The sequence below is a fragment of the Stegostoma tigrinum genome, chromosome 5, assembly GCF_030684315.1.
Source record: "Stegostoma tigrinum isolate sSteTig4 chromosome 5, sSteTig4.hap1, whole genome shotgun sequence".
Lineage (NCBI taxonomy): Eukaryota > Metazoa > Chordata > Chondrichthyes > Orectolobiformes > Stegostomatidae > Stegostoma > Stegostoma tigrinum.
Genome location: NC_081358.1, coordinates 117,594,820 through 117,621,896, shown reverse-complemented (window position 1 = coordinate 117,621,896; position 27,077 = coordinate 117,594,820). Strand labels below are relative to the sequence as shown.

Sequence of the window (27,077 nt, the reverse complement as noted above, 5' to 3'; positions counted from 1 at the left end):
TCCTGCGTTCCAGTGAAAATTCCAACCTGTCCAGCATCTCCCTGTAATTCAAATGCTCCAGTCCTGATAAAATCCTGGTAAATCTTTTCTGAACCCTCTCCAATTTAATAATACCCTTCTTATAGCTGGACAACCAGAACGGGACGCAGTACTCCAAAAGTGACCTCACTAATTGTCCTGCACAACCTCAATGTGATGTCCCAACTCAGTGGTCTGAGCAATGAAGGGAAGCGTGCTAAATGCCTTCTGTCTACCACTGGTGCAACTTTCAAAGAATTATATACCTGAACCCCTAGGTGTCTGTTTGACAAAACGACCCATGGCCTTGCCGTTAAATGTATAAGTTCTACCCTTGTTTGTTTTATCAAAATGCAATACCTCGCATTTATCCAACTTAAACTCCATCTGCGATTCCTTAGCCCATTGGCCCAATTGATCAAGATCCCTTTGAAATCTTAGATAACCTTCTTCACTGCCACCAACTTTGGTGTCATCCACAAACTTACTAACCATGCCTCCTAAATTCACATTCAAATTTTTTATATAAATGACAAAACAACAGTGGACCCAGCACCGATCCCTGCAGAACACTGCTGGTCACATGCCTCCGATCCACAAAACAACTCTCCATACTGTCTCCTATTGTGAAGCCAATTTTGCATCCGCTTGGCAAGCTTTTCCTGATAATGTGATCTAACTTTACTAATCAGTATACAATGAGTATTTTTTTTAAACGAGCAGTTAGGAAATCGTTAGTGTTATGCTAAACATTTCACAGTTTTGGACAAATTGCTTTGTTGAGAGACAATATAACCTCTATATAAGATAACAAAGTGTGAAGCTGGATGAACACAGCAGGCCAAGCAGCAGCTCAGGAACACAAAAGCTGACGTTTCAGGCCTAGACCCTTCAGAGAGGATGCTCTGCGATAGGGTTAGCTCTGTGATGAAGGGCCTACGCCCGACACACCAGCTTTTGTGCTCCTAAGATGCTGCTTGGCCTGCTGTGTTCATCCAGCTTCACATTTGTTATCTTGGATTCTCCCACATCTACAGTTCCCATTATCTCTGCTAACCTCCATATAAGACTTGTACAACCAGCCAGAGACGTTAGTTCTCTTTTGTTGCACCACTTCTAGTTCCACCTGGGTACAAGCATCACTCATTGCAATTGAAAATGCGGTTCTTGGTTCTACTTAAGTTTATCAAACAGATGTTTCCAGTTATTTAAACATTCATATAGCTACAGTAGGCTCATTTGGCTCAATGTCACTCCCATAATAGCTGATAAACAGCCTTCTTCTGAATGAGGTGTAATATAAAATGGCTTCCTAACCTTGTCAGGTACCTATGCATGACCAGGGGTTATGGTGTCTTTAAGTTCAGACTGTGAAATCAGTTTTCTTTCTGCCTTTGTCTAAAGCTTTGAATTTGTTTGGTTAATTTTTTCAGCTATCTATAATTATCCAAGTCCCTAGCGAACTCTGGAAATCATTGTTTCCCCAGGATGTAGAAAGCAACATTTTGTTTTCAATACACTAAATGACAATGAACAAATTATAACATATATTTGATATTACAATCAAGGACATGCAGCCTTGTGTGTTCTCTCACTTGTCCAGAAGGTGGAGTCAGTAGCTTTCTAATGAATTCAACTGACTGTAAACCACAGATTGATTTGTATTTCATATATGATTGAATAGACTGCAATTTTTTTAGTAAGTTACATCTATTTCTTGTCATTCCTCACATCATCAGACCGCAAAACAGGCCACTCCATTTCAACTATAGTCTGAACTCCATGTTAAAAGCCCCAGACTAGCTGACAATAACTACTGGAAGGCGACTTGGATTCATAGCTTCACTTGGAAAATCTCACGTTCCTTGTGGATTAGAAACTAAGACTGTGGTTCTTAGTGTCTCAGATTTGCATAAGTCTCCTTCTCCACTGAGAGGGAGAAAGGCTGACTTCACTCATTCCTCAACTCTGTCATTACTGTTTGCGGGACTAGTCAAAGTGCTAAGTTTGACTGATCCCCTTCCTAATAGCAAACTTGGAAGTATCTGCATGTCCATTCAGTGATTTGTTAGAATCATAAAATCCCTAAAGTGCAGAAAGAGGCCTTTTGGACTATCCTATACCTGCATTTACCATGGCTAATCCATCCAACCTGCACATCTGGAGAGTAGGGGGTAATTTAGCATGGCCAGTTCACCTAACCTGCACATTTTTGAACGGTAGGAAGTAAGTGGAGCACCTAGCAGACCCATGCAGACATGGGGAGAATGTGTAAACTTCACATAGATATTCAGCCAAGACTGGAATCTAACCCAGGAGCCTGGCGCTGTAGGCAGCAGTGCCACCCACTGTGCTGCCGGTACACCTGATCCTCCTTCCTGACACCTTACCATGGGTACGGTGCATACTATTTAAGGATACCTACCAGCATGGTGTAGTGTTTGGCTGCTCTCAGACTGGAAACTCTGCTAATCATAAGGACAGGAACATGCAGTGGCTTTGCTATCACTTCCAGGTTTTCCTTTCGACCTCACTCCATTTTGACTTGGATATCTGTTGCCATTCCTTTATAATGGTTGCATCAAAATCCTGGAATTTCTGACCTAACTTGTTCTTTTTAGAAACTTAGATGCGCCAGTATTTTCTATGCTGTAAATATCCCCTCCTCCCTCCTGATTCTCTGCCTTGGCCACAATGTATTCTGTCTACCTTCGTTTCAGTTTGTCTCTGGATCATTTACCAGGTCCTGGATTACTAGATCAGACTGAGAAAAAGTTGTGGGGAAAATTAAGGATCTTTAATAAAGAGATGCTTCAGGTATAAACTAGAAAAATTTCAACTAGGGTGAAATGGTAGGGTAATCAAACATACGGTTCCTTGGATGAAGTGGGAGATACAGGCCTGAACAATTGTTATGCCAGGGTAGTGGGAGGTCCGTGTGGGACGCAACAGAATCCCCATTTTAACTGACTGAAGTAATTACACTGAAAATTGTAGTTTATTCTGCGCCAATTGGCCACTTGGAACCCTCTGACAGTCTCCATTTAAATCAGAGACATCGGAGGGTTCCATTGAAATTATTTGTATTTGCTTAGAATAAAGTTAGATTATTAAACGCTTAGACTAACCCCTGAGTAACCATTCACCTCATACAGCCTCAGCTGCACCTCCCCAGATCTCTAGCACTATCCTGAACCTGACCTAAGACCCCTAGTCTCAACACCTACCCTTGCTGGCCCTGAGCATTCCTATCCACCCTGATCTGTCCTAAACACTGCAGCACTTACCTTTCAACTGCCTAGCACCCTACACATTTAGCATTTTTACCAACTATGCACCCTAACCCCTTCACATTTGGGACCCTACTCCTCATCTGGCTTCTTAACCCTGCAACCCGTTCCTTCAGTTGATGTCTTACTTGCGTAGCACCGTACCCACCTTGCACCCTACTTGCTCTATCACTTCTACCTATTTGGCATCTTGAGGAAGTGGAATCTGAGAAAATATCAATAGAAACTGAGATAGTAGAGAAAATGGATTTAATGAAATTTGAGAGAAATGACCCACTGAAATGCTGGTGATGCTCAGATTTGGTCAGTCTAGATAGCTTGCATCTTGGGTTGAGGGAATTTTTGTTAAGCTTCCTTACATGTGGTGGGCGTCCCAGAGTAATGGAAAGTGGCAAATGTCACTGACCTTTTTTGAAAGAAAAACTACCAAGCCAATTGTGTGAATTACGGATCAGTTAACCTAATATCAACAGTAGGAAAAGCTTTGGAATAGAATCCACAGACATTCAGAGGTTCAAGTTAATTTTAGAAGAGTCAGTTCAGATTTGTAAAAGGCAGATCGGCTTGACCTTCATTGTGATTATTTGATAAAGAAGTGCCACTGATGCCGGGAATGTGTTGGATGTTTGCCTAAATAGATTTTAAGAAAGTGCTCGACAAGGTACAACATAAACATTGTTAATGAGTTGAGGCTTAGGAGGAGTGCTGAGTGTGCAATTGGATTAAAAAGAAAATTAAGTCAAGGACAAAGAGCAGCAAGTCATAGTAGCTCAATGCTTTCTCGAGGGAGTTGACATGCGTTTGATAGACAAAATAGTCCCTTATAAATTATGATGACTTTTTCTAAGCTAACACAAGAGAATTAACTATTTTGACAAGAAAGTTTTGCTGCTCTTGAAGTCTTACTCCGGCATTGTCTTCAAAAAAGTGAAAACTCTTGGCACAGCACATCTAAAAATATTAGAGATAATGGGAGCTGCAGATGCTGGAGAATCCGCGATAATAAAGTGTGGAGCTGGATGAACACAGCAGGCCAAGAAGCATCTCGGGAGCACAAAAGCTGACGTTTTGGGCCGAGACTCTTCATCAGAAAAGGGGGATGAGGAGAGGGTTCTGAAATAAATAGGGAGAGAGGGGGAGGCGGATCGAAGATGGTTAGAGGAGAAGATAGAACATAGAACATTACAGCACAGTACAGGCCTTTCGGCCCTTGATGTTGTGCCGACCTGTCATACCGATCTCAAGCCCATCTAACCTACACTATTCCATGTACGTCCACATAGGTGGAGAGGAGACAGACAAGTTAAAGAGGCAGGGATGGAGCCTGTAGAGGTGAGTATAGGTAGGGAGGGTATAGGTCAGTCCAGGACAGGTCATGGGGGCAGGATGATGTTAATAGTAGGAAATGGAAGTGCGGCTTGAGGTGGGGAAATGGGATAGCTGAGAGGAAGAACAGGTTAGGAAGGCGGGGACGAGCTGGGCTGGTTTTGGGATGCAGTGGGGAGAGGGGAGATTTTAAAGCTTGTGAAATCCACGTTGATACCATTGGGCTGCAGGGTTCCCAAGCGGAATATGAGTTGCTGTTCCTGCAGCCTTCGTGTGGCATCATTGCGGCACTGCAGGAGGCCCAGGATGGACATGTCGTCTAAGCAATGCAAGGGGGAGTTGAAATGGTTCGCTACAGAGAGGTGCAGTTGTTTATTGCGAACCGAGCGTATGTGTTCTGCAAAGCGGTCCCCAAGCCTCTGCTTGGTTTCCCCGATGTAGAGGAAAATATTCCTTTGTATAAGAAAGCGCCAGGACCCTGACCATACAGTCAGATTTAGTGTCTATTAAATAGAAACAGACATTGGTGACACCTACCCATTGTGTAGTATGGTACCTGTGCTTTGTAAGAATTTTCTTTCACAGTTTTGATCATAAGTGCATTTTTAAAAATTAATTTCACTTCAAATTTACAGCTTGCCTTAGAGCGTAAAAAGACTGCAGAAAAGGAACGCTTATATCTTGTATATGCCAAGCAATGGTGGAGAGAGTACCTTCAAATCAGACCTTCACATAACACCAGAATTGTGAAAATCTTTGCACAGGTTTGTATCTAATTTGTGTTGTGCTTATGCAAGTTAGTATTGGGGATGGTGTTGTAAAGTTGTCAACAACTTTGGGAGAGGAAGAACACTGGGGGGAGAAAGATATGAACCAGAGAATATGTCTTATATCCACAGAGATACCTATAGAAATTCCTGCTATCATTCTTACTTTTCTTGTTTGCTCACTGTCATACCTTTTTCCTTTCTCCTGATTAATCTTTTAATTGTTGTTTACCTTTTCATTACATTCCAGCCGGTTATCTGCACTGCCTCTCATCATTGCAAATTATATTCATTTACCTTAGGTTTGCTTTCCTGAATTACTTTAATTTGCTATGAATGGTGGGTCCTCCTTTGGAATCTTTCTTCGTAGTAGGGACGCAGCTATTCTGAGTACTTGAAATATCTCCATCAATGCCTGCCAATGCTTCTGTATTGTACCATCTCCTAACCTAGTAGCCCAGTTCATTTCATGCCCACATAATTGCCGACATTTCCGTTTAGAAAGTTACTCTTAGAACCGCTTATTGCTATTTCAAACTGGATGTAAAACTCAATCATGTTGTGGTTGCTGCTATCTTGAAATGCCTTTTTTCTGAGGTTCTTAAATCTTGTCACATTATGTAGGAGCATAACTCCCGACCAGAGACAAAGACTCGGGAAGTAGGCAAGATTTTTGCTTATTCAAGCAAAAATCGGTTAATGTGGGGAGAGGACCAAAGATCTTTCCCAAATCTGGCCTCTACTGAGAACTCACTCATTCCCTTAATCTATGCATCGTATTAATACACATGTCCAAGTTACGTGTTATACTCCTTCAGGCTTGTCCCAGACTTGCTTATCTCTAAGGACTGCTTGCATTCTGTTATTTGTTGTATTCCATGTGCTGTCGCTATCAAATTCTGTCATTCCTCTTATTTTCCACTGTTCCAATTATTTATATACATAAATGTAAATAACTGCTATAAGATTCATAATAATAATTTCTGTTGCAATGTGGTCTCCTCTACGTTGGGGAAACGAAGCGTAGACTTGGCGACAGCTTCGCAGAGCATCTACATTCTGCTTGCAAAAAAGACCCTGACCTACCTGTTGCCTGCCACTTCAATGCACCGCCTTGCTGCCTGGCCAACATCTCTGTCTCCAGTTTGCTACAGTGTTCCAGTGAAGCCCAGCGCAAGCTGGAGGAACAACACCTCATTTTCCGCTTGGGGACCCTACAGCCCTCCAGACTCAATACTGAGTTCAATAATTTTAGGGCCTAAACTCTCCCGTGTCCCAGCACCCTACCCCACACACCAGGCCTTGTTACCGCAAAGCCTGCCTCTACACACCCCCTGTTGTTGGTCACTAACAGTCCCCATTCACAACTACTCACCCTCCCAGCTTGATCGTTAGCAACTCCTTTGTCTGTCCAACTGTCTTTCTCTCTCTTTGGGCTCTATCCTATTGTTTACTCCCTATCCCACCCACCTCCCTATTTTCTGCATATAAACTGACATTATCCCAGCTGCCATCAGTTTTGAAGAAGGGTCCCTGGACCCGAAATGTTAACTCTGTTTTCTCCTCCACAGATGCTGCCAGACCTGCTGAGCTTTTCCAGCAACTTTGTTTTTGTTCCAGATTTTTTATTTGCATTCTTGCGCACCTTTTACAATGAGCAAATCTTATCTTCCAGAATTAAAGATTCACTTGTGTTAGAATGGTAATGGAAGTTCCCTCTGGCCAGAAAGTGAAATTCCAAACCTGGTAGTTTCTGGAATTAAAATTTACCCTAGTTCAAACACAACATGGAGCCAATACCAAAAGATAAACTTTTACCAAGCTTTATGAACCAAATATTTAAACCAACATTTCATCATTGACTTCTGCTTTGCACAACCACTGATTATTTTGTTAATCATACATTACATTAACCACATGTGTTCCTTTCTTATACAGACACACCACACTTTTAAATCACCATACATTCCCAAATGCAAAGTAACTTCAAACTATCCCCAGATCATGAGCTCCAAGGAACAAAAACACACAAATAGCATAAGACGACATTTAGCAACCAACAAACAAAGGTGCATTTAAACCAGACCACAAAGAGTTAACACCTCTGCAAGGTTCAGTGAACTAACACAAATAGCTGTCTCCCCCTCTCTCATTCACTTAAACACTGCAGCTATTTTTGCTTTCTTCTGTGACTTTTCTGCATTCTGTTTAAACAGAGCCACAAGGATGGTTAGTCCTTTGATAATGGGAACTGCAGATGCTGGAGAATCCAAGATAACAAAGTGTGAAGCTGGATGAACACAGCAGGCCAAGCAGCATCTCAGGAGCACAAAAGCTGTTGTTTCGGGCCTCAACCCTTCATCAGAGAGGGGAGTGGGGAGAGGGTTCTGGAATAAATAGGGAGAGAGGGGGAGGCGGACTGAAGATGGAGAGAAAAGAAGATAGGTGGTGAGGACAGTACTGCTGGGGAGGTAGGGAGGGGATAGGTCAGTCCTGGGAAGACGGACAGGTCAAGGAGGCGGGATGAGGTAGTAGGTAGGAAATGGAGGTGTGGCTTGAGGTGGGAGGAAGGGATGGGTGAGAGGAAGAACAGGTTAGGGAAGCGGAGACAGGATGGGCTGGTTTTGGGATGCAGTGGGGGAAGGGGAGATTTTGAAGCTTGTGAAGTCCACAATTTACACCATTGGGCTGCAGGGTTCCCAAGCGGTGGTTCCCAACCAGCTGAGTTCTTCCCCTCCCCCCACTGCATCACAAAACCAGCCCAGCTCATCCCCTCCCGCCACTGCAATGAGACAGCATCCTTGTCATATTTTAATGAACTTGTGTCTATCCTTGGATATCATGTAATGAAACTGCCTTGGATAGTTGCTTGTAGGGCCTCCCGTTCACCTTGGAGTAGCCTGGTTCAAAGGTTCCACCATGTTCCAGGTGAATGCTGGAGCATGCTGTTTAATTTTTTTTTAACCCTTGTTAGCCGTTCTGTGTCATTCAAACACGAGCCACCCTTGCACATTACATACTGTTCTCTGGCAGGTTCGAGAAAGTGCTGCTTTAGGTAGTATCCAATGAACTCCTAATCCAGGTTACTATTGCTAGTCAATTTTTCCAATTTAACTGGAAATTAACATCAGCCATGACCATTGCCCCTGTATCATAAATAGTCAATTTTTTTCTTGTATATTTTATTCTGCCTTGTAGTTACTATTAAGGAGTCTGGAGATCACTCCCACAAGTGACGTCTTTCCCTAGCAATTCCTCATCACCACCCAAAACCAATTCTACATTACTATCTCCTGAAACAAGGACATCTCTAACTGTGGCGTTAATGCCATCTTTGAGTAACAATATTGCCAATCCACCTTTGTCTAACTTCCTGTTTTTCTTGAACTCATGTATTCCTCAATATCCAGGATCTGCTGCTTATCATCTTGCAGTCATGTTGCTGTATTGGCTATTAGATAATATTTAATATTAAATCAAAAGGCAAAGGAGTGGCAGCCTAGGAAATTAAAGTAAGTAGCTATAGAGATAGCGAAAGCCCTGTTAATAATCTTCCAGAAATCCTTACATCCTGGAAAAGTCCCAGAGGACTGGAAAATAATAATTTAACTCCATTGTTTCAAAGAAATTTAAAAAAACAGTTAACTATAAACCAGTTAGCTTAATGTCTGTTATTAGGATAACGTTAGCCTATTATAAAGGATGGGAGAGCAAAGCATTTAGAAATGTACAGAATGTATTAAGCACAGGAGGTAAGAAGCAGTGAATCTAATATATTTGGATTTTCAGAAGGTATTTGATAAGCTGCCATAATAAGAGCCCATGTTGTTACGGGTAGTATATAAGCATGGGTAGAGGATTAACCTACTAATAGAATACACATAGGCATTTTCAGAATGGCTACCTGTAACTGGTAGAGTGCTACAAGGATAAGTTCTGGGGCCGCAATTATTTACAATAAATGATGTTGATGAGGAAAGTAAACGTACTGTAGATAAACAGATAAGTGACACACAATCTGTAGAGGAATATAAAATGTAGAACTGTGAGGCTATACATTTTGGCAGGGATTTGGGTGTCCTTGTCTGTGAATCAGAAAAATCTAGTATCCAAGTTTAGCAGGTAATGGAGAAGGCAACAAGAACGTTGGCATTTATTTCAAAGGGAATAGAGTATAAACATCAGGAGGGCTTGCTAAAACTATATACAAGGTGCCCTGAGGAAGGGTCACCAGACCCGAAACTTTAACTCTGTTTTCTCCTTCACAAATGCTGCCAGACCTGCTGAGCTTTTCCAGCAACTTTGTTTTTTGTTCCTGATTTACAGCATCCGCTATTCTTTTGGTTTTTATACAAAATGCTAGCCTGACCACAGCTGGGATACTATGACAGTTTTGGACTCCTTACGTAAGAAAGGATATACTGGCATCAGAGGCAGCCCAAGAAAGTTCACTAGGCTGACTGTGGAGGGACTGGCTTACGAGGAGGGCTTGAGTACATTGGGCCTACACTCACTTGAATTTAGAAGAATGAGCGGTGACCTTATTGAAACACCCAAGACTCTTTGGGTAGGTGTAGAATGGTTTTCTCCCCTAATGGCAGGGTATAGGATCAGACGGAATAATCTCAGAATTAGGAGTTGCACATTTAAGACAGAGATGAGGAATTTCTTCTACCACTAGTGAATTCTTTGCGCAGGTGTCATTTGAGGCTGTGTCATTGTGCACATTGAGGTATTTTTGATCATTAGAGAATTGAGGGTTATGGGAAAAGAAGGGAAAGTGGAGTTGAGAATGATCCAACACCCATGATCTCATTGAATGGCAGAGTAGACTTGAGGGGCTGAATGGCCTACTTCTGCTGCTATGTTTTATGTCTTTCTTCAATATGTTATCAATTCATTAACTTTATGAATGCTGTATGCATCCAGAGCCTTTAATTTTGTGATTGTATTCTTTTAATGCCTTGACCTGGCTGGTGGTGTATTCTTAGGTTTTTTCTTTCTTCTCTGTACCTTCTGCTGTTCTCTGATCTCAGTTTCCATATTAATATTTTTTCTGTCCTGTCTTGAGTGGAACTCTTGATCTGTTTTTTAATCTATCTAAACTGAATCCTTTAACCACTCCCCCCACTCCCAAGTCGGATCCAGGTGTTGAAACAACTGGCATCATTTATGAGCAGTGCTCAGTGAATAGATAGTCATCAGGAGCCTGAATCCTCTTGGATAGGCATGAAGGACAAGCCCCTCCCCTTTACCTCCACTGCTGATGCCCTAGCTACAGTCAACTCAGTGAATAGCTTGAGGTTTGATGCTGTGAGCATCTTTGCCGAAACAGCAGAAGGAGCCACTTTCATTAAACTTGTAAATTTAATAATGTATTATTTTATGATTAATTATCTTTCATTGTGAGATTACCTCCTGCAAATATTGTTGTAACCATGATGAGTGGAGAAATTTATTTAGATTTGGTGAAAGCTCGAATGAACGAAATTGCTTTAATCTCTTCATTTAACTTTCAAATGTCTTCTGTGATTTATTCCTTCAAGTTTCAGTATAACATCTGTTAAGTTGAATGGGTGCCTTCCCTGAAAGGTGAAGCTGTTTGCAAATTCAGTTATTCAAGTGTACCTCTGTTTAACAGCCTCTGAATCTGATCTACCTTTATTTACACGTGAATGACATGTTTAGAAATGGTCTCTTGTTTCACTGAGTGGACTAACTTTTTTATTTTTCTCTTTTTCTTCCCCTTCCACCTCAGGACGAGAATGGTGTGAACCGTCCAGTTTGCTCCTATGTAAGACCATTGCGTGCCGGGAGGCTTCTGGACACACCAAGACAAGCAGCCCGATTTGTCAATGTGCTTGGTTATGAAAGAGCAGTTGGGGTTGGAGGTGGATCGAAGCAAGAGCAGTGGTGTACTCTGCTGCCTTTTCTCTGCAGAGGCAAGGTATTCCTTGCATAATAAATTGTATTTCCAAAGGCAACAATGAATTCTGTCCTCAACAAGTGGATGGTAAAAGCTAAGAAAGGTCTTCTGAATCAGAATCCTTGTGTGGCTTCTTGATTTTAGAATTCTGTGTCCTAGTTCTCCTTAACCCCATGCTACACCACCTGAATTCCCATAGATGTCCATCCTTTCTCCTGATTTTTTTTGAAAGTTTGAAAGTCAGATTGCACCAAAGCAATGCATTGGTTGGAATCTACTGGTCACAGAAATGGATTCTTGGGAACATAGGAACAGGATTAGATCATTCAGCCTGTCAAGCCTGCACTGCTATTTAATAGTTCATCAAATATTTAAATATATTTTACCCACATTTCCCTATGACCCTTTATGTCATTGGTATTCAAAACATTATCAATCTCTACTTAAAATATACCCAAAGACTGAGCATCTTGAGTCTTCCAAAAATTCACCACCCTCTGAGTAAAACTATTTCTCCTTATTCCAACCCCAGTATGGCACACCTTTGTTTTGAATTAGTGCTTCTTGAATTTAGATTCCCCAGCCAGAGAAGCATCTTTTCTGCATCTACCCTGACAATCCCTTCTAACTATTTTGAAGGTTTCAACACTATCCCTTTTCATTCTTAGAAACTGGAGAATACAGGCCCAGTTTCCCAATCTCATTTCATAGCACAGTCCCACCATCCGAGGAGCAGGTCTGTTGAACTCTCTTTTTTGGCAGTAATATCTTTCCCATGATGAAGTAACTACTACTCCTGTATTCAAATCTTCTTGCAATAAAGGCTCACATTCCATTTGCCTTCCTAATAGAGTGTTACACCTGCATGTTAGCACTTTGGTGACTTATTAACCAGGCCACTGAGGTCCCTTTTCACATCCACACTTTCCAACTTCTCACCAGTTAAGAAAAGCTGTATGTATCTGATCTGCCTACCAAAGTGAATTGCCGTCACATTGTTTCACATTTTATTTTGTCTGCTATACTCTCGCCCAATCACCAAGCTTGTTTCAATCCTCTGAAAACATTTAAAATCTGCCTCACAACCCACGATTCTGCTTAGCTTTGTTTCAGTTTCAAATCTGGAAATATTAGATTTGTTATTCATTCCAATCATTGATGTGTATTTTGAATGCTGGGGCCCGAGAATTGATTTTTGTGGTGTACCATCAGTTACAGTCTGAAAATGTGAGAATGACCCATTTTATTCCAATTGTTTTCTGTCTGTTACCCAATCTTTAAACTATGCTAGCACTTTACCTCCTGTACCCTGTCCTTGAATTTTGCCAACCGACTTCACCTTGTCATAAATCATCTTTTATTGTTGTTTGTCAGATTGTATTTACATTCTATTCTTCTTTTCCATATCAATTTCTTGGGCTTCCTTTGCTGTGCTCTAATTATTATTACACTTACTGATTTATTACTATTTCAAGCCACTTTATTAGCCTTCTCCTTTAATCTTATACAATTCTTAACTTGTTTTGTCTGTCACATTGACTGACTTCTTTTAAAGGAGTGCATAATTGCTGTAAGTCATGCTATATTTATTTAATGACTGTCCATTGCCTATGTACATTCAAGCCTTTTAATGCATTTTCCCAGTGCAGATCAGCCAACTTGTGCCTCATGCTTTCATAATTTCCTGTGTTCAAATTTAACACCCTTGCTTCAGATTGAATTTGATGAATGCTGACATTGAAGAAACCTGCACCCTTCTGCCTGAATTCAGTTCTGGGTGGGAAGGCCTCAGCTACATCATCCTGTTGCCATTTGAGATCCTAAGTGTCAATTAACAAACGCACAAGGGCCTACTCCTAACTCGTGTTCAAATGTCCTACTTTGTTCTTTGGAGTTCTTGCAGATAATATTCTCCTGTCTACTTAGCACCTCTGAACATAATCCCTCACTCAGAAAATTGTAGCTCTGGTATTCCTTTCTCCAACTTTGCTCTGTCTTTACGCAATAATGTACACCTGATTCAAAATCAATCAAGAATTTTTTGATGAAAGCCTACTGTTAAATATTTGAATAATTCGGCAGTAACAGACCTTCCTTCAGGCATTTTGTAAATTAGGAAGAATACTTGGATTTGTATTGAAGCTGGTCATGTTCTCAAGGTGTTTGAAAGCACCTCACACTCAATTAATTTATTTTGCAAGAAGTCTTCGTTTTCCTGAGAAATTGTGTTCTGTTACTTCAGTAGTTGACCAGTTGAGGTGGGTGTAGTACAGAAACGTGTACAAGATTGGGAAGTAAAGTCAAACAGTTGACCATATATCTGCATTGTTGTGATGTAATGAAAAATCATTCTATTGTCTACAATCAGTGTAACTATTGGTAACCTGCAGGGAGACTGTGAGGATCATGCTAACTTACTATGCAGTTTGCTGCTGGGTTTTGGATTGGATGCCTATGTGTGCGTTGGAACAAAAGCAAAAAGGGTCCCTCACACTTGGGTGATGACTTATGGAACTGACGGAGCTGTCGTTTTCTGGGAGAGCTTAACCGGACACAGGTGAAATTGGGGTACTTATGCTCTGAAAAACCATCTCATTAATGAGTCAAGTCTCTTAAATACAACAGTTCTATAATTTAACCAATAGATATTAGTCCCAGTGTGTTTATCTATTCTTAGTCAGCCAATGCACCTTTTCTATGACTCCCAGGATGATTACACACACAGTCCATTTGTAGGATTCTTCCATTGGAGGATTTGTAGCTTTCTGATCCATGTCTGTTATACTGGATTGCCAATGTCTGTTCAGAAAGATGTTTAAGAAATATGCTAGCTCAAAGTGAGCTAATCATTCTGAGGCATGTGAAAATTCCTGGATCTAACCTGAATTCAGGCTTCTGAACATAACCAGTGTAATAATTCTTAAACAATGCTAATACAATTTTTGTATTCTGATGAAAGAAGGTGATCGGTTGAGTAGATATTATTTGGGTGCCTGAGGATTCTTATTTTATGAAAATTGGAGTTGAGACATTCCGCAGTGATGTTGGGACACCATTAATTAAAAAGTTAGTAATGTAGGGAACAAGAAAATGTAATTTATATGTTCAGAAGTACTATCTTCATTCTGTTTTGTTTCAGTTCCATTTAGCTCGAGCACAGTCAGAATTTTTACAATTCAGGAAAAGGCCTTTCGGCCCATCATATCTACTCCAATCATCAAACACCTATTCTAATCCATTTCAAACACTTAGCCTGTGGCTTTGTATGCTGTAGTGTTTCAAATGTTCATCTAAATAGTTCTTAAAAGTCTTGAAGGTTTCTGCCTTTACCCGATGCCCACAACCCTCTGGGTGATGCAAAGTTTCCTCCAATCTCTTTTAAATCTCTTGTTCCTTACCTTAAAATTGTGCCCCCAGTTATTGACCCCTCTATTAATTTAAGAGTTTCAGCCTATCTGCCCTGTGTGTGCCTCTCAGAACTCTGTGAATACCATAGTCAGATATTCCCCTCAGCTCTGCTCTAGGAAAAACCTCGCCAATCCCTCTAGAGTGTTTCATTGCCGAATTGCTCCAGCCCAGGCAACATCTTGGTGAATCTACTCTTCCCCCCTCTCTAGTGCAATCACATCTTTCCTATAGAGCAGTGACTCAAACTGTGCACTGTACAAGCTGTGGTCAAACTACTGTTACGTACAGCCCCACCTTGCTGTTGTGTAACATCAGTCCCTGTGTTATAGGATTTTCTGCTGGAAAGATCATGCTGGCTTATAAAACTTTTACCAGACATATTTTGAGAATTCTGCCCTTTCTAAGCCTTTCACACTTTGTCTATCCCAGTTAATATTCAGGAAGTTGAAATCCCTTATTATTACCCTACTGTTCTCTCAATTCTCTGGGAGTGTCTGGTAATAATTCCCATTTCTGCATGTCCTGAGAATTGACTGCTGTGTGAGAATTAATGAAAAGCCTTCTGAAAATCCAAATGCAGCAAGTTCACTTTTTTTTCATCCATGCTACAAGTGAACCCCTCAAAAATGGGGGGAGATGGATGGAAGGTGGATAAAGGAGCAGATAGGTGAAGAGGAGATGGACAGGTCAAGGAGGCGGGGATGGAACCAGTAAAGGTGAGTGTAGGTGGGGTGTTAGGATGGGGCTTGGCCAGTCAAGGGAGGCTGGTGGGTAGGAGGTGGGGGTGAGGGTTGGTCTGTGAAGTGGGAGGAGCAAATAGGCGGGAGAAAAAATGGACAGGTCAAGGAGGCGGGGACAAGACGGGCTGGTTTTGGGATGAGGTTGGGGGTGGGGAGATTTTGAAGCTTAAAAGCTTGAAGCTCCTACTTACCAGCCTCCTCTCCACCTCCTTGACTGTCTGTCTCCTGTCCACCTATCTGCTCCTTTATCAACCTTGCATCCACCTCCCCCTCTCTCTCTTTATTTCAGAATCCCCTTCCCCTCCCCCGTTTCTGAAGAAGGGCCCCCAGACTGGAAACGTCAGCTTTCCTGATCCTCTGATGCTGCTTCGCCTGCTGTGTTCGTCCAGCTATACACCTTGTTATCTCAGATTCTCCAGCATCAGCAATTCCTACTATCTCTGTTCACTTTTGTAAGTCCATGTTGACTGTGCCCAATTTTCTTATTTTATCACATCCTTTACAATAGATTCTAATATTTTTCCGATGACATATCAAGCTAATAGACCTGTAGTTCTGCACTGTCTCTTCCTGTCTTATTAAATATTGAACTTACATGTGCTATTTTTCAGTCAGCAGGAACCCCTCCAGAGTCTTTAGAATTATGAAAGATAGCCATCTATGCATCCACTATCTCTCTCGCAACTATTTTTGGCACTTTGGGATGAAGTCCACCTGATCCAGGAGATTGATCAACTCTCAATCTTGCTTTTTATCGAGTGTTACTTCTTTACTAATTTCAATTTTCTTTAGCTCTTCAAATACTGTACTGTACAGCCCCTAGTATTTCTGGTCCAAGAGATTTATTGTATTTCTGTGAAGATAGATGCTAAGTAATTGTTTATTTTGTCTGCCATTAAATGTTTTCCACGATAAATTCTCCTGTTCCACCTATAATAGGCCCACATTTGTGTTTCGCTAATTTTTTTTTCTTAAACTATATTGAAAGAAGCTTTCACAATCTATCTTTGTTTCCCCTTCGCTTGCATTCATATTCTCTTTTCCTTTATTTTGTTTTCACCCTCCTTATCCTGGGTCCTAAATTGCACCCAATTTTCAGATGTTATTTCTGGCATTATTATCTGCCACTTCCTTGATTTAATGCCATCTTTAACTTGCTTAACCATGGTTGATTCACCGTTCACTTTGGTGTGCCATCTTTAACTTGCTTAACCATGGTTGATTCACCGTTCACTTTGGGTGTTCATGCCTTAGGAAATGTATGCCTGTTGGTGACCTTGTAGTATTTCTTTAAACACTGGCCATTAGCTATCTACCTTCCAAACTCTTAATGCTTTTCCCAAGCTTCCTTAGCCGACTTGGTCCTCTTACACTGTTTCCTTTTGCTCATATTTAAGATCCTAGTTTCAGAGTGAACTATGTCACATTCAATTCTTACATTAAGCTATATCATCTTCTTTGTGTTCATTCATGGGATGTAGCCTATTGCTGGGCCAGTATTATTTCCTGTCTCTTCTTGAATTTCTTTCTTGAACCACTATGGCCTATTTGGAGTGGGTACACACACAGTACTGGATGGGATGGAGTGCCAGGATTTTATCACAGAGATACTGAAAGAGCAGCGATAATTGAATTGAATTAGCTTTATTGTCAGATTATTCAAAGGAGTACAGTGAAAAGTTTATAAGTCGCTACTTGCACTCACCTGCCATTCTAAGGTATGAAGACATCTAGGTACAGTCCTTAGTTACAGAATAGAGAAATGGAAAAAAAAAGTTACATTACAGCTATACACAGTAAAACCATAGTTCAGAAAAACAAGAAGCAAAAGACAAACATCACTCTGTTTCCAAAGGGTCTCCGCAATAGACAAGAGCAATGAGTCTCGACATGGTCTTGAGCGCTAGCTGCTACGATGCTCTGCAATGCGCTGCTTTTCGCTGGCGTCCCTGTTGCAGTCACTGGCATCTCTGCCAACCCCACATTGGAGGTCAGGTGTCCAAGGCAGAGAGAAAATGCCTGTGCTGATCATCGTGCCTTGACTAAACTTAAAAAAAAAACCTTCTGCCCTTATTTGACTCTCATCCCTCTATTCCCTACCTATTCATGTAACCGTACAGATGCCACCAACATGCCTGCTTCCTGCTTCCTCCACCTCCTCTGGCAGTACATTCCAGGGTCCTACCATTTTGCGTCAAAAACTTGCCTCACACATCTCCCTTAAACCTTTGCGCTGTCACCTCAAACCTGTGTCCCTTTGTAATTGAAACTTCAAACCTGGGAAAAAGCCTCTGACTATCCACGCTAGATATGCCTCTTATAATTTTATAGACTTCTGTAAGGTCTTTTCTCAGCTACTGTGTTTCCAGTGAAAACAATCCTAGTCTTTTTAACTTTTCCTCATTGTCAGTGCTCTCGAGACTGAGCAACATCCTAGCGAGTCTTCTCTGCACTCTCTTCAAAGCTTCCACGTCCTTTTGGTAATGTGACGACTAAAATTGCACACAATACTCCAAATGTGGACTAACAACGGTTTTATATTGCTGCTGCGTGTTTTGCCAGATCTTCTACTCCATGTCCTGGCCGATGAAGGCAAGCATGCCATTATGTCTTCTTAATCACACTGACCACCTGTGTTGCCACTTAAAGGGAACTGTGGACCTGCATGCCCAGATACACCTCCATGTTAATGTTCCTAAGGGTTCCTCTATTTACATAATTCTTAGCTAAATTTGATCCTCCAAAATTCATCTCCTCACATTTGACTGGATTAAACTCAATCTGTCATTTCTGTGCCAAAGTCGCCAGTATATCCCTATCCTGTTGTATCCTTTCACAATCATTGGCAGTATTAGCAACTCCACCAGTCTTCGTGTCATCTGCAAGCTTACTGATCAGACCTGCCACATTTTCCTGCAGACCATTTATAAATACTACAAATAACAGAGGACCTAAGATTGATCCTTGTGGAACACCACTAGTGACCGGTCTCCATTCTGAAAAACTTCCTTCCACTGCTACCCTGTGTCTTCTATGACCAAGCCAGTTTTGTATCCATCTAGCCAGCCCACCCCAAATCCCATGTGATTTTAGTTTTTGTACCAATCTTATAAAGTGCCTTACTGAAATCCGTATAAACTATATTCACAGCCCTTCCCTCATCAATTACCTTTGTCATCTCTTCAGAAAACTCAATCAGGTTGGTGAGACATGACCTTCCCCATTTGAAACCTTGCTCCTTGTGGCTAACCTAGTCTATTTTTTTCCCACATGTACATATATCCTGTCTCTCTATATCTTCTCTATGAGCTTCCCCACCATAGATGTCAGACTCACTGGTCTATAATTTTCTAGATTATCCCTGCTTCCTTTCTTAAACAAGAGAACAATATTGGCTAACCTCTAATCCTCTGGAACCTTGCCTGTGGTCAATGAGGATGTGAAGATATAGGCTCATGCCCCAGCTGTTTCTTCCCTTTCCTAACCTGGGATAGATCCCATCTGGCCCTGGGGATTTGTCTACCTTAATGCAATTTAGAGTACCCAAAACTTCCTCCTTTAATATATTGACCTTCTCCAAAATATTCACGCACTCATCCCTGACCTCAACATGAGTCATGTCCTTCTCCTCATTGAATACCAATACAAAGTACTGTGGGATTTGTCCTAGCTCCTGTGGTTCCAGGCATAATTTCTCCCCTTTGTCCTTGAGAGGGTCTACTCTTGCTCTTGCTACCCCTTTCCCTCAAAAATATTCATAAAAAGCCTCGGGATTCTCCTTGCCACTGTTTGCTAAAGACATTTCGTGGCCCCTTTTAGCCTTCCTAATTATGCATTTATATTTGAAGGTCTGGATAGTGAGGGGATTCTTGCAGGTGATGGTGCCCAATGCTCCCTTTTCATTCTTGATGGAAATGGTTGTGTGTTTGGAAGATGTTACCTGATATTTATCACTATTTCATTGAGGATTGACATATCTCTGTACTGCAACCTCACCACCTACCCATCTATCACATTAATTAATACTAAATCAAGTTACACCTGTTGCATATGTACCATGATTAGGGGCTCTTAAGGTACAGCGGTGGTGTCCCTACCTCTGAGTGACCCAGGAGGCTAGGTTCAAGTTCCGTCTGTTGTTGAGGTGTGTAATAAAGTCACTGAACAGGTTGATTTGGAAATATCTATCATCTACATGTTATTGACAAATCAGTGCAATTTCTCTGTTTAAAGTTCATGTTTCTCTTGCTTTAGATATATCCACAGGCCTGTTAATCCTGATGACCCACCACTAGTAGATCAACCAAAAAGGACATATCCATATTGTTCGATAGGCTGCATCTTCAATCACCAGAACTTCCATGCTAACTGCCAACCATCTGACACTGTCGAACTGTGTCACTTTGACCTAAATGACGAGTCAAAGTGGAAATCCATGAGTATTGAGGCCATAAAATCTGTCTGTGCTCCTGGATCATCTATTTCACTGCCACCATTTCCACCTTTGTGTGCTCCCATTATTGATGGTGCAGCTGTGAGCAATGAGATTGAGCTGGTTTTGAGGAGTCTGGTTTCTGAACACAGGAAGGTAAGGAGATTGTCAAAAGTGATGAGTATTTACATAGCTCCAGCAACATTGACAATGTTTCTAATGTTTTGAAACCCATGATGGAGCCAGTAATTCATATCACTGAACTTCTTTACATAAACATACTAAAAGAAGAAAGCTAAGTATATTTTTATTAAAATTAGTGTCCTTTAATTCATGGAAGGAAGGATTGTAGATTTCTTTAATTTGATTTATTATTTTCGTGTACTGAGATACAGTGAAAAATATTGTTTCATGTGCTATCCAGACAAATCATACCTTACATAAACACATTAGGGTAACATCTTAGCCTGTGGGCCACCTATGAGCTAATACTAGCCTAACGTTCTATGGAGACACATTGTAGGTCAATATCAGATCTCACTTAGGATCATAGTGCGCCAACACTGTAGAGAATGATAACTGTTTTTTCACTTCCCTGAAAGCTGTGGCTTGGCTATGCAACCATTTCCAAGACTGACTTTTTTTTAGAAGAGTTGGTGCATAGGTGCCCAGGATAGAGGCCAGGTTATGTATGAATATATTTCATCAACCCAAGGAAAGACCTAGGGGTCAGTTCTGACATGGGAGCTGCGACACCTTTTGATTACTCTCCCTTCCATTGGTTGTAACCCGGTCTTGTCAACTCTGTAGCCCAAGTATGTCACTTAGGGTTCCTGGAACACACACTTTTCCCCAAGGCGTATACCTGTCTGGGAGAAACATCAAAGGACTATGTCTGAGTTCTCTAAGTGCTCCTTATTGGTCTTCCCTATTATTAGCACATCATCTAGATAAATGGTGACCTTGTAAAAAAAAACCTGTAACGTCCACTGAAAAATTGCACAGGCTGACAATACCCCAAAAGACAATCTTGTACATTGGACCAAACCCTTATGGGTATTAATTGTGGCGTACGTCTGGGAATCCTCATATAACTACAATTGCAAGTACACATGGTACGTGTCCAGCTTCGTGAAGTACAGCACCGCTGCCAGCTTTCCATATAAATCCTCTGAGGGATTGGGTATGTATCCAGCTGTGAAAGGCACTTTAATGTTTAAAATCCCCTCAAAGGCGAACTGACTCATTGGACTTCACAGTTGGTACTACTGATACTGTCCGTTCTATTCTTTCTGCCCCTACTTTCATCTGTAAGGCAGTTGGCACTGTGTGGGCCTTGCAGAGTGATGGAATGGCTTCCTGGTCAACATGCAAGCTGGCCTTCACCCCTTTGATAGTCCCTAGACATGCTTGAAAAACCTCCAGGTATTTATTAGGACTTCACTCAGGCAGCCATTTTCTAAACAAAAAGTGTTGAACTAATCTGGGTGAAATTGGTTGAGAAAGATTCACCCCATCAAGCTTGGGTCCAAGCCTTTTACTGCTTTCAAGTGGTGTTTCCCAAACCCAATTGGACTGACAAAGTGTTTATTTCCATTGGTATAACCTGCAACTCATATGCTGCATTTTATCATGACAGTCAGTTGTAGTGCCTATTTGAAGTCCACTTGGGCTCCAGCTAGTAGGCATTTTTGATGATTTACGTCCTTAATCCCCTGTACCAGGTGAACTCTGGTTTAGCCCTGCATGAGATGCTCAAAGTCAGATACTTCTATCAGTCATCTTAACTTGGTCAAAAATCCCAGTACAATTTCCCTGGTTCCCAAATAGCCAAGTAATACCAATAGCACCTCTGAATGGTGGTGTAATATTCCTTAACCAAATCGGTGAATTCTTGAAGGCTTTTATTATCTGGAGCCTCCAGGACAGTTAGGCTCCTAATAATTGAAAATGCTGCGGGTCCACAAGCAGTCAGGAGAATTACTCGTTGCTTTTCATCTGCCTCAATGTCATTTGCCAGGAAAAAAGATTCTTTCCATATGTTGCGTTCAGCCTTTGATTGCGGGATCAAATGAGTCAAACTTCCCAAATAATGGTATGATGCAAGAAATACTTATCCCAACTCAAAGACAACTTTTACAAGTAAATTTCTTCCAGAGCTGCTCTTTTCCTTGTCACCACTGAAATAACTCCACTAAGGCCGGTATCTCGTCACCAGGTCACCCTTTATTTACATTTAGGAAGTCCTTGATGTTGACCCAGCTTTCTCGGAGTGAACACCCTCTGATACTCCTTTATATCCGTCAGCCAGGGTTCCCTGATTGGGGCCGTTAATCTGGTCCAATCAAGGATCTCCTATTCTAAAGTCCATTGGTTGACCTCATCACAATCACTAAGTGATTTCTCCAATGTCTTTATTCACTGGGTGGGTCTCACTAATAATCAGTGTCACTAATTACCACCTCTTGCAAACTAACTATTTCCTTATCCCAAATAAAATCTGGCTGCTGATTTCGCAGGATTCAATTTTAATAAGTAACTCATTTTGTGGACTATTCCAAATTATTTACAGTGAAAACTCAGGCTGGTGTTTTATGCTCCTGTGAGGCAAGTCTCCTCCCAAGCTTCATCTCTCCAACATCAATATATCTAATTATCCCTTTATTCCTCCCGTGCAATCTACACCCATCAGTTTTGTAAATTTCTCAAAAACATAATCGAGTTGATGAGACATTCTTTTCTAAAACCTAAGTGGAGAGCGCTGTCAATATGGTTATACAGTGAATGACTGTAACTCATTCAGGCAACTTTCTTATCAGAAATCATGCTAATAGGCTTGTATATTCCCATTTATACTTTTTGATAAAAATGCAACACATCAATTTTGATTGACACTATGGATGTGGATATAGCCTTTACAAGAACAAAGCGTCTTAAAACAGACAAAGCAATGAATGACCTGACTAGGTTCATTTGAGGGAGATCAAATGAACGGAAAATGAAATGGAATGTAATGGCATCAGAGATAATGGGAACTGCAGATGCTGGAGAATTCCAAGATAATAAAATGTGAGGCTGGATGAACACAGCAGGCCAAGCAGCATCTCAGGAGCACAAAAGCTGACGTTTCGGAAGGGTCTAGGCCCGAAACGTCAGCTTTTGTGTTCCTGAGATGCTGCTTGGCCTGCTGTGTTCATCCAGCCTCACATTTTATTATCTTGGAATGTAATGGCAAGCTGCTCACTCTCACATATTTAATAAAGGTTTTGGATTTTCCCATAGACTGGAGAGGACCTATATGAGGATTGCACAAAGTGAATAGTTGAGAACGTTATTTTTAATTAATATTCATAATGGAGGTGTTTTTTCACACTGCCTAAAGAGTTTTGTAACAAAAAAATTAATTTTAATTAGGCTGTTTTGCTAAAGCTGTTTAATGTTTCCATTTGCAAATGTGGTAATTGGAATATTTGTTGACAGAGGTCTTGTAACTTTTTGAAGTAAATTTGGTAGTTCTTTGAGGAGGTCACGAGACAGGTTGACAAGGGTTGAGCAGTGGATGTGGTGTACATGGACTTCAGCAAGGCATTTGATAAGGTTCCCCACAGCAGGCTCATTCATAAAGTCAGGAGGTACAGGATACAGAGTGATTTGGCTGTCTGGATTCAGAATTGGTTGGCTGACAGGCGGCAGAGAGTTGTTGTAGATGGTAAGTATTCTGCCTGGAGGTCAGTGCTGAGTGGTGTCCCACAGGGCTTTATTCTTGGGCCTCTGCACTTTTTAGTTTTTATAAATGACTTGTATGAGGAGGTTGAGGGGTGGGTTAGTATGTTTGCTGATGACACAAAGGTTGGAGGCGCCGTTGATAGTACCGAGGACTATTGCAGTCTTCAGCGAGACATTGACAGCATGCAGAGCTGGGCTGAGGAATGGCAGATGGAGTTCAACCTGGACAAATACGAAGTGATGCATTTTGGAAGGTCGAACTTAAATGCTGAATATAGGATTAAAGGCAGGATTCTCGGCAGTGTGAAGGAACAGCGGGATCCTGGTGTTCAAGTGCATAGCTCCCTCAAAGTTGCCACCCAAGTGGATAAGGTTGTTAAGAAAGCATATGTTGTTTTGGCTTTCATTAACAGGGGGATTGAGTTTAAGAGCCGCGAGGTTATGCTGCAGCTCTACAAAATCCTGGTGAGACCACATTTGGAATATTGTGTCCAGTTCTGGGTGCCCTATTATAGGAAAGATGTGGAGGCTTTGGAGAGGGTGCAAAGGAGGTTTACCAGGATGCTGCCTGGACTGGAGGGCTTGTCTTTCGAGGAGAGGTTGACTGAGCTCGGTCTTTTCCCTCTGGAGAGGAGGAGGAAGAGTGGTGGCCTGATCGAGGTGTACAAGGCAATGAGAGGCATGGATAGAGTCGATAGCCAGAGACTTTTCCCCAGGGCAGGATTGACTGCCACGAGGGGCCATAGTTTTAAGGTGTTAGGAGGAAGGTATAGAGGAGACGTCAGAGGGAGGTTCTTCACCCAGAGAGTTGTGAGCGCATGGAATAGTTTGCCAGTGATAGTCGTGGAAGCAGAGTCATTCGTGACATTTAGGCAACTGCTGGACATGCACATGGACAGCAGTGAATTGAGGGGAATGTAGGTTAGGTTATTTTATTTTTGGATTAGGATTATTCCGCGGCACAACATCGTGGGCCAAAGGGCATGTACTGTGTTGTACTTTTCTATGTTCTATGTTCTGCGGTAGAAGATGCTCTGGCTGACGTAATGAAAAACATGCTGACGTTTCAAACTGCTGCATCATCTGGGATTTATTCCTCTATCAGAAAAGATTGCACTTTTAGTTTATTAGAGAAAGTCTGTATATATGGTGTGACAAAGAAGAATAACCTTTTATTTGCATTGGACAGAGGCCAATAACATGGACTTCAGTTGCCTAATTTTTGCTACCATTAGCTGTTTTGCAGTACATATTGCTGTAAACCATTGAAATACAATTTGCGACATCCAGAAAGATTAATGGAATAACTTGTTGAATTGTTACTGTGACTTATTTTTTCTGCATAAGAGCCGTATCTCAGTGTTGTGATAACAGAAAACTTTGCTACCGTAATGTTTAAATAAATATACATATTTCGTATAATTTTCAGGCCAACGTAATGGAATTTATTCAAAACAGTCGGTAGATTTTGTCGACAAGGGAGTCTAGGATGATTGGTATCAGACAGGAAAGCATGTTGAACCTGCAACCAGATCAACCATTATCTTTTTGATTGAAATAGGATTGAAGGGCCAAAGGCTGTCTCCTGTTCCTAAGTACTATGTTACTATAACCATAATGCTTTCTAACTCAATAGGATCTTGGTCTGAACACTGTGTGGGATGACCATCTGTCTTACTTGCTGTCACCAGCACTTTCTGCATATGAGATTGAGCGTATAACAGGAGTGTCTGCAGGTAATGAGGAGTTCCAGGATGCTATCAAAAGAGCAGTGCCAGACGGACATACCTTCAAAGGCTTCCCTATTCACTTTGTCCATCGAAACCCAAGAAGAGCATTAGCAACATGTTTAAGGTAACAGCAATTTTGTTTTGTCTGTGGGGGAAGAGACATTATATGGTTCGGAATACATAGTCTGTGTACATAGAACAGAGAGAGATTGTGGTACGCTATGGTTTTGTAACTTCACTTAAGTAACAGTAGATGAGAATACGAAAGTTGGTTGAAAAGGCAATGAAATTTAAAATTCAGAACTTTTGATGCCCCTTTTCAATAAAAGGAAAACGTTCATTGAAGAATCATTAAATGGCCAAAAAATCATCAGGCTGTAACTATCAATAAGCATTAATGGGTGCATTCTCAACAAAATTGCCTTGAGCAATCAGAGTTCACTTTATAGCCAATCAGCATTCTCTTCTTGTACATTATAAGCATTAGATTTCTTCTTGAATTGGAGTTAGATATAGAATCCCTACAGCGTGGAAACAGGCCCTTCAGCCCAACAAGTCCACACCGAACCTCAGAACATCCCACCTAGACCCATTTCTCCCCCCCCCTCCCCATAACCCACCTAATCTACACCTCCCTGAACACTATGGGCAATTTAGCATGGCCAATCCACCTACCCTACACATCTTTGGACTGTGGGAGGAAACCAGAGTACCCAGAAGAAACCCACGCAGACATAGGGAGAATGTGCAAACCCCACACAGATAGTTACCTGAGGCTGGAATCGAACCTGGGACCCTGGCGCTGTGAGGCTGCAGTGCTAACCACTGAGCCACCCCTTGTTATTGTGAAATGTTGTGATGGTTGAGAAGCTTTGGCAGAAGTGGTTTTTGGTGTAGAGTCTTATTTTAAAATGCTCCGGAGTTGATGTCTGAGATTCATCTCGGAGCAATTCAGAAGTTTTAATCAGTGTATTGTTTGTAGTGTAACTCTAGAAAGAGACAGATGGAGATATAGTGCAACAGTGGTTTATTCATGATAAGCACCCAGTATTTTATTTACTTCTGTTCCCCTCATCCTACCACCCCAACTTCAAAAATGGTAATTTCAATGACTATTGCCAGAAGTTTTCATATTAATTCCATCAATCTGTTCTGACAGCCTGTGAATCGGAGGCTGTTTCTAAACTGTTGCAGCATTGTCCAAAGATCAGACCACTGGAGCTCCTTTCGCTATCTGGGGTCAATGCCAGCAAAACATTTTAAGCAATTTAAATTCTATACTTGAACCGGGGTAAGAACATCTTCAGCACCATGTAAATAAATATTGATAAATAGGTGGGCTTCATTTTTGACGAAAGTAGCCTTTTAGACGGGCTACACCTTTGAAATTTTTTTTTAAGAATCTTGCATTTATACAGTATACACTCATGATCAGTTTTTGTACATTTAGCTCCAGCAAACAATATTGAGATTATGCCCATTTAATCTCAGATAAACGGTGCTGACTGGGGAGTATATATGGGCTAAAACTCCCATAAATGCCTTGTCTGGGATATTTTATATTTTCTTGAAAGGACAAACAGAGACTTGATTTAGCAGCTCATCTGAAAGATTAGCACTTCTGACAATGCAGCCGTCCCTTATACTTTCTTTTTAATTTATTCATGGGACGTAGCTTTGCTGATAAAACCAGAATTAATTGCCCATCCCTAAT

At 41.3% G+C, this 27,077-nt stretch overlaps 1 protein-coding gene across 3 annotated transcripts in view; it reads left to right on the top strand.

The window, feature by feature from the left end:
- Nucleotides 1-27,077, top strand: part of cep76 (centrosomal protein 76) — a 41,496-nt gene that overhangs the window by 13,777 nt on the left and 642 nt on the right. For all 3 annotated transcript variants that reach the window (XM_048529377.2, XM_048529375.2, XM_048529376.2), the window contains 5 exons: nucleotides 5,270-5,398; nucleotides 11,160-11,348; nucleotides 13,718-13,884; nucleotides 19,730-20,063; nucleotides 25,270-25,487. In XM_048529377.2, the coding sequence (XP_048385334.1) occupies nucleotides 5,270-5,398; nucleotides 11,160-11,348; nucleotides 13,718-13,884; nucleotides 19,730-20,063; nucleotides 25,270-25,487 (1,037 nt within the window). The remainder of the gene's footprint in view (nucleotides 1-5,269; nucleotides 5,399-11,159; nucleotides 11,349-13,717; nucleotides 13,885-19,729; nucleotides 20,064-25,269; nucleotides 25,488-27,077) is intronic.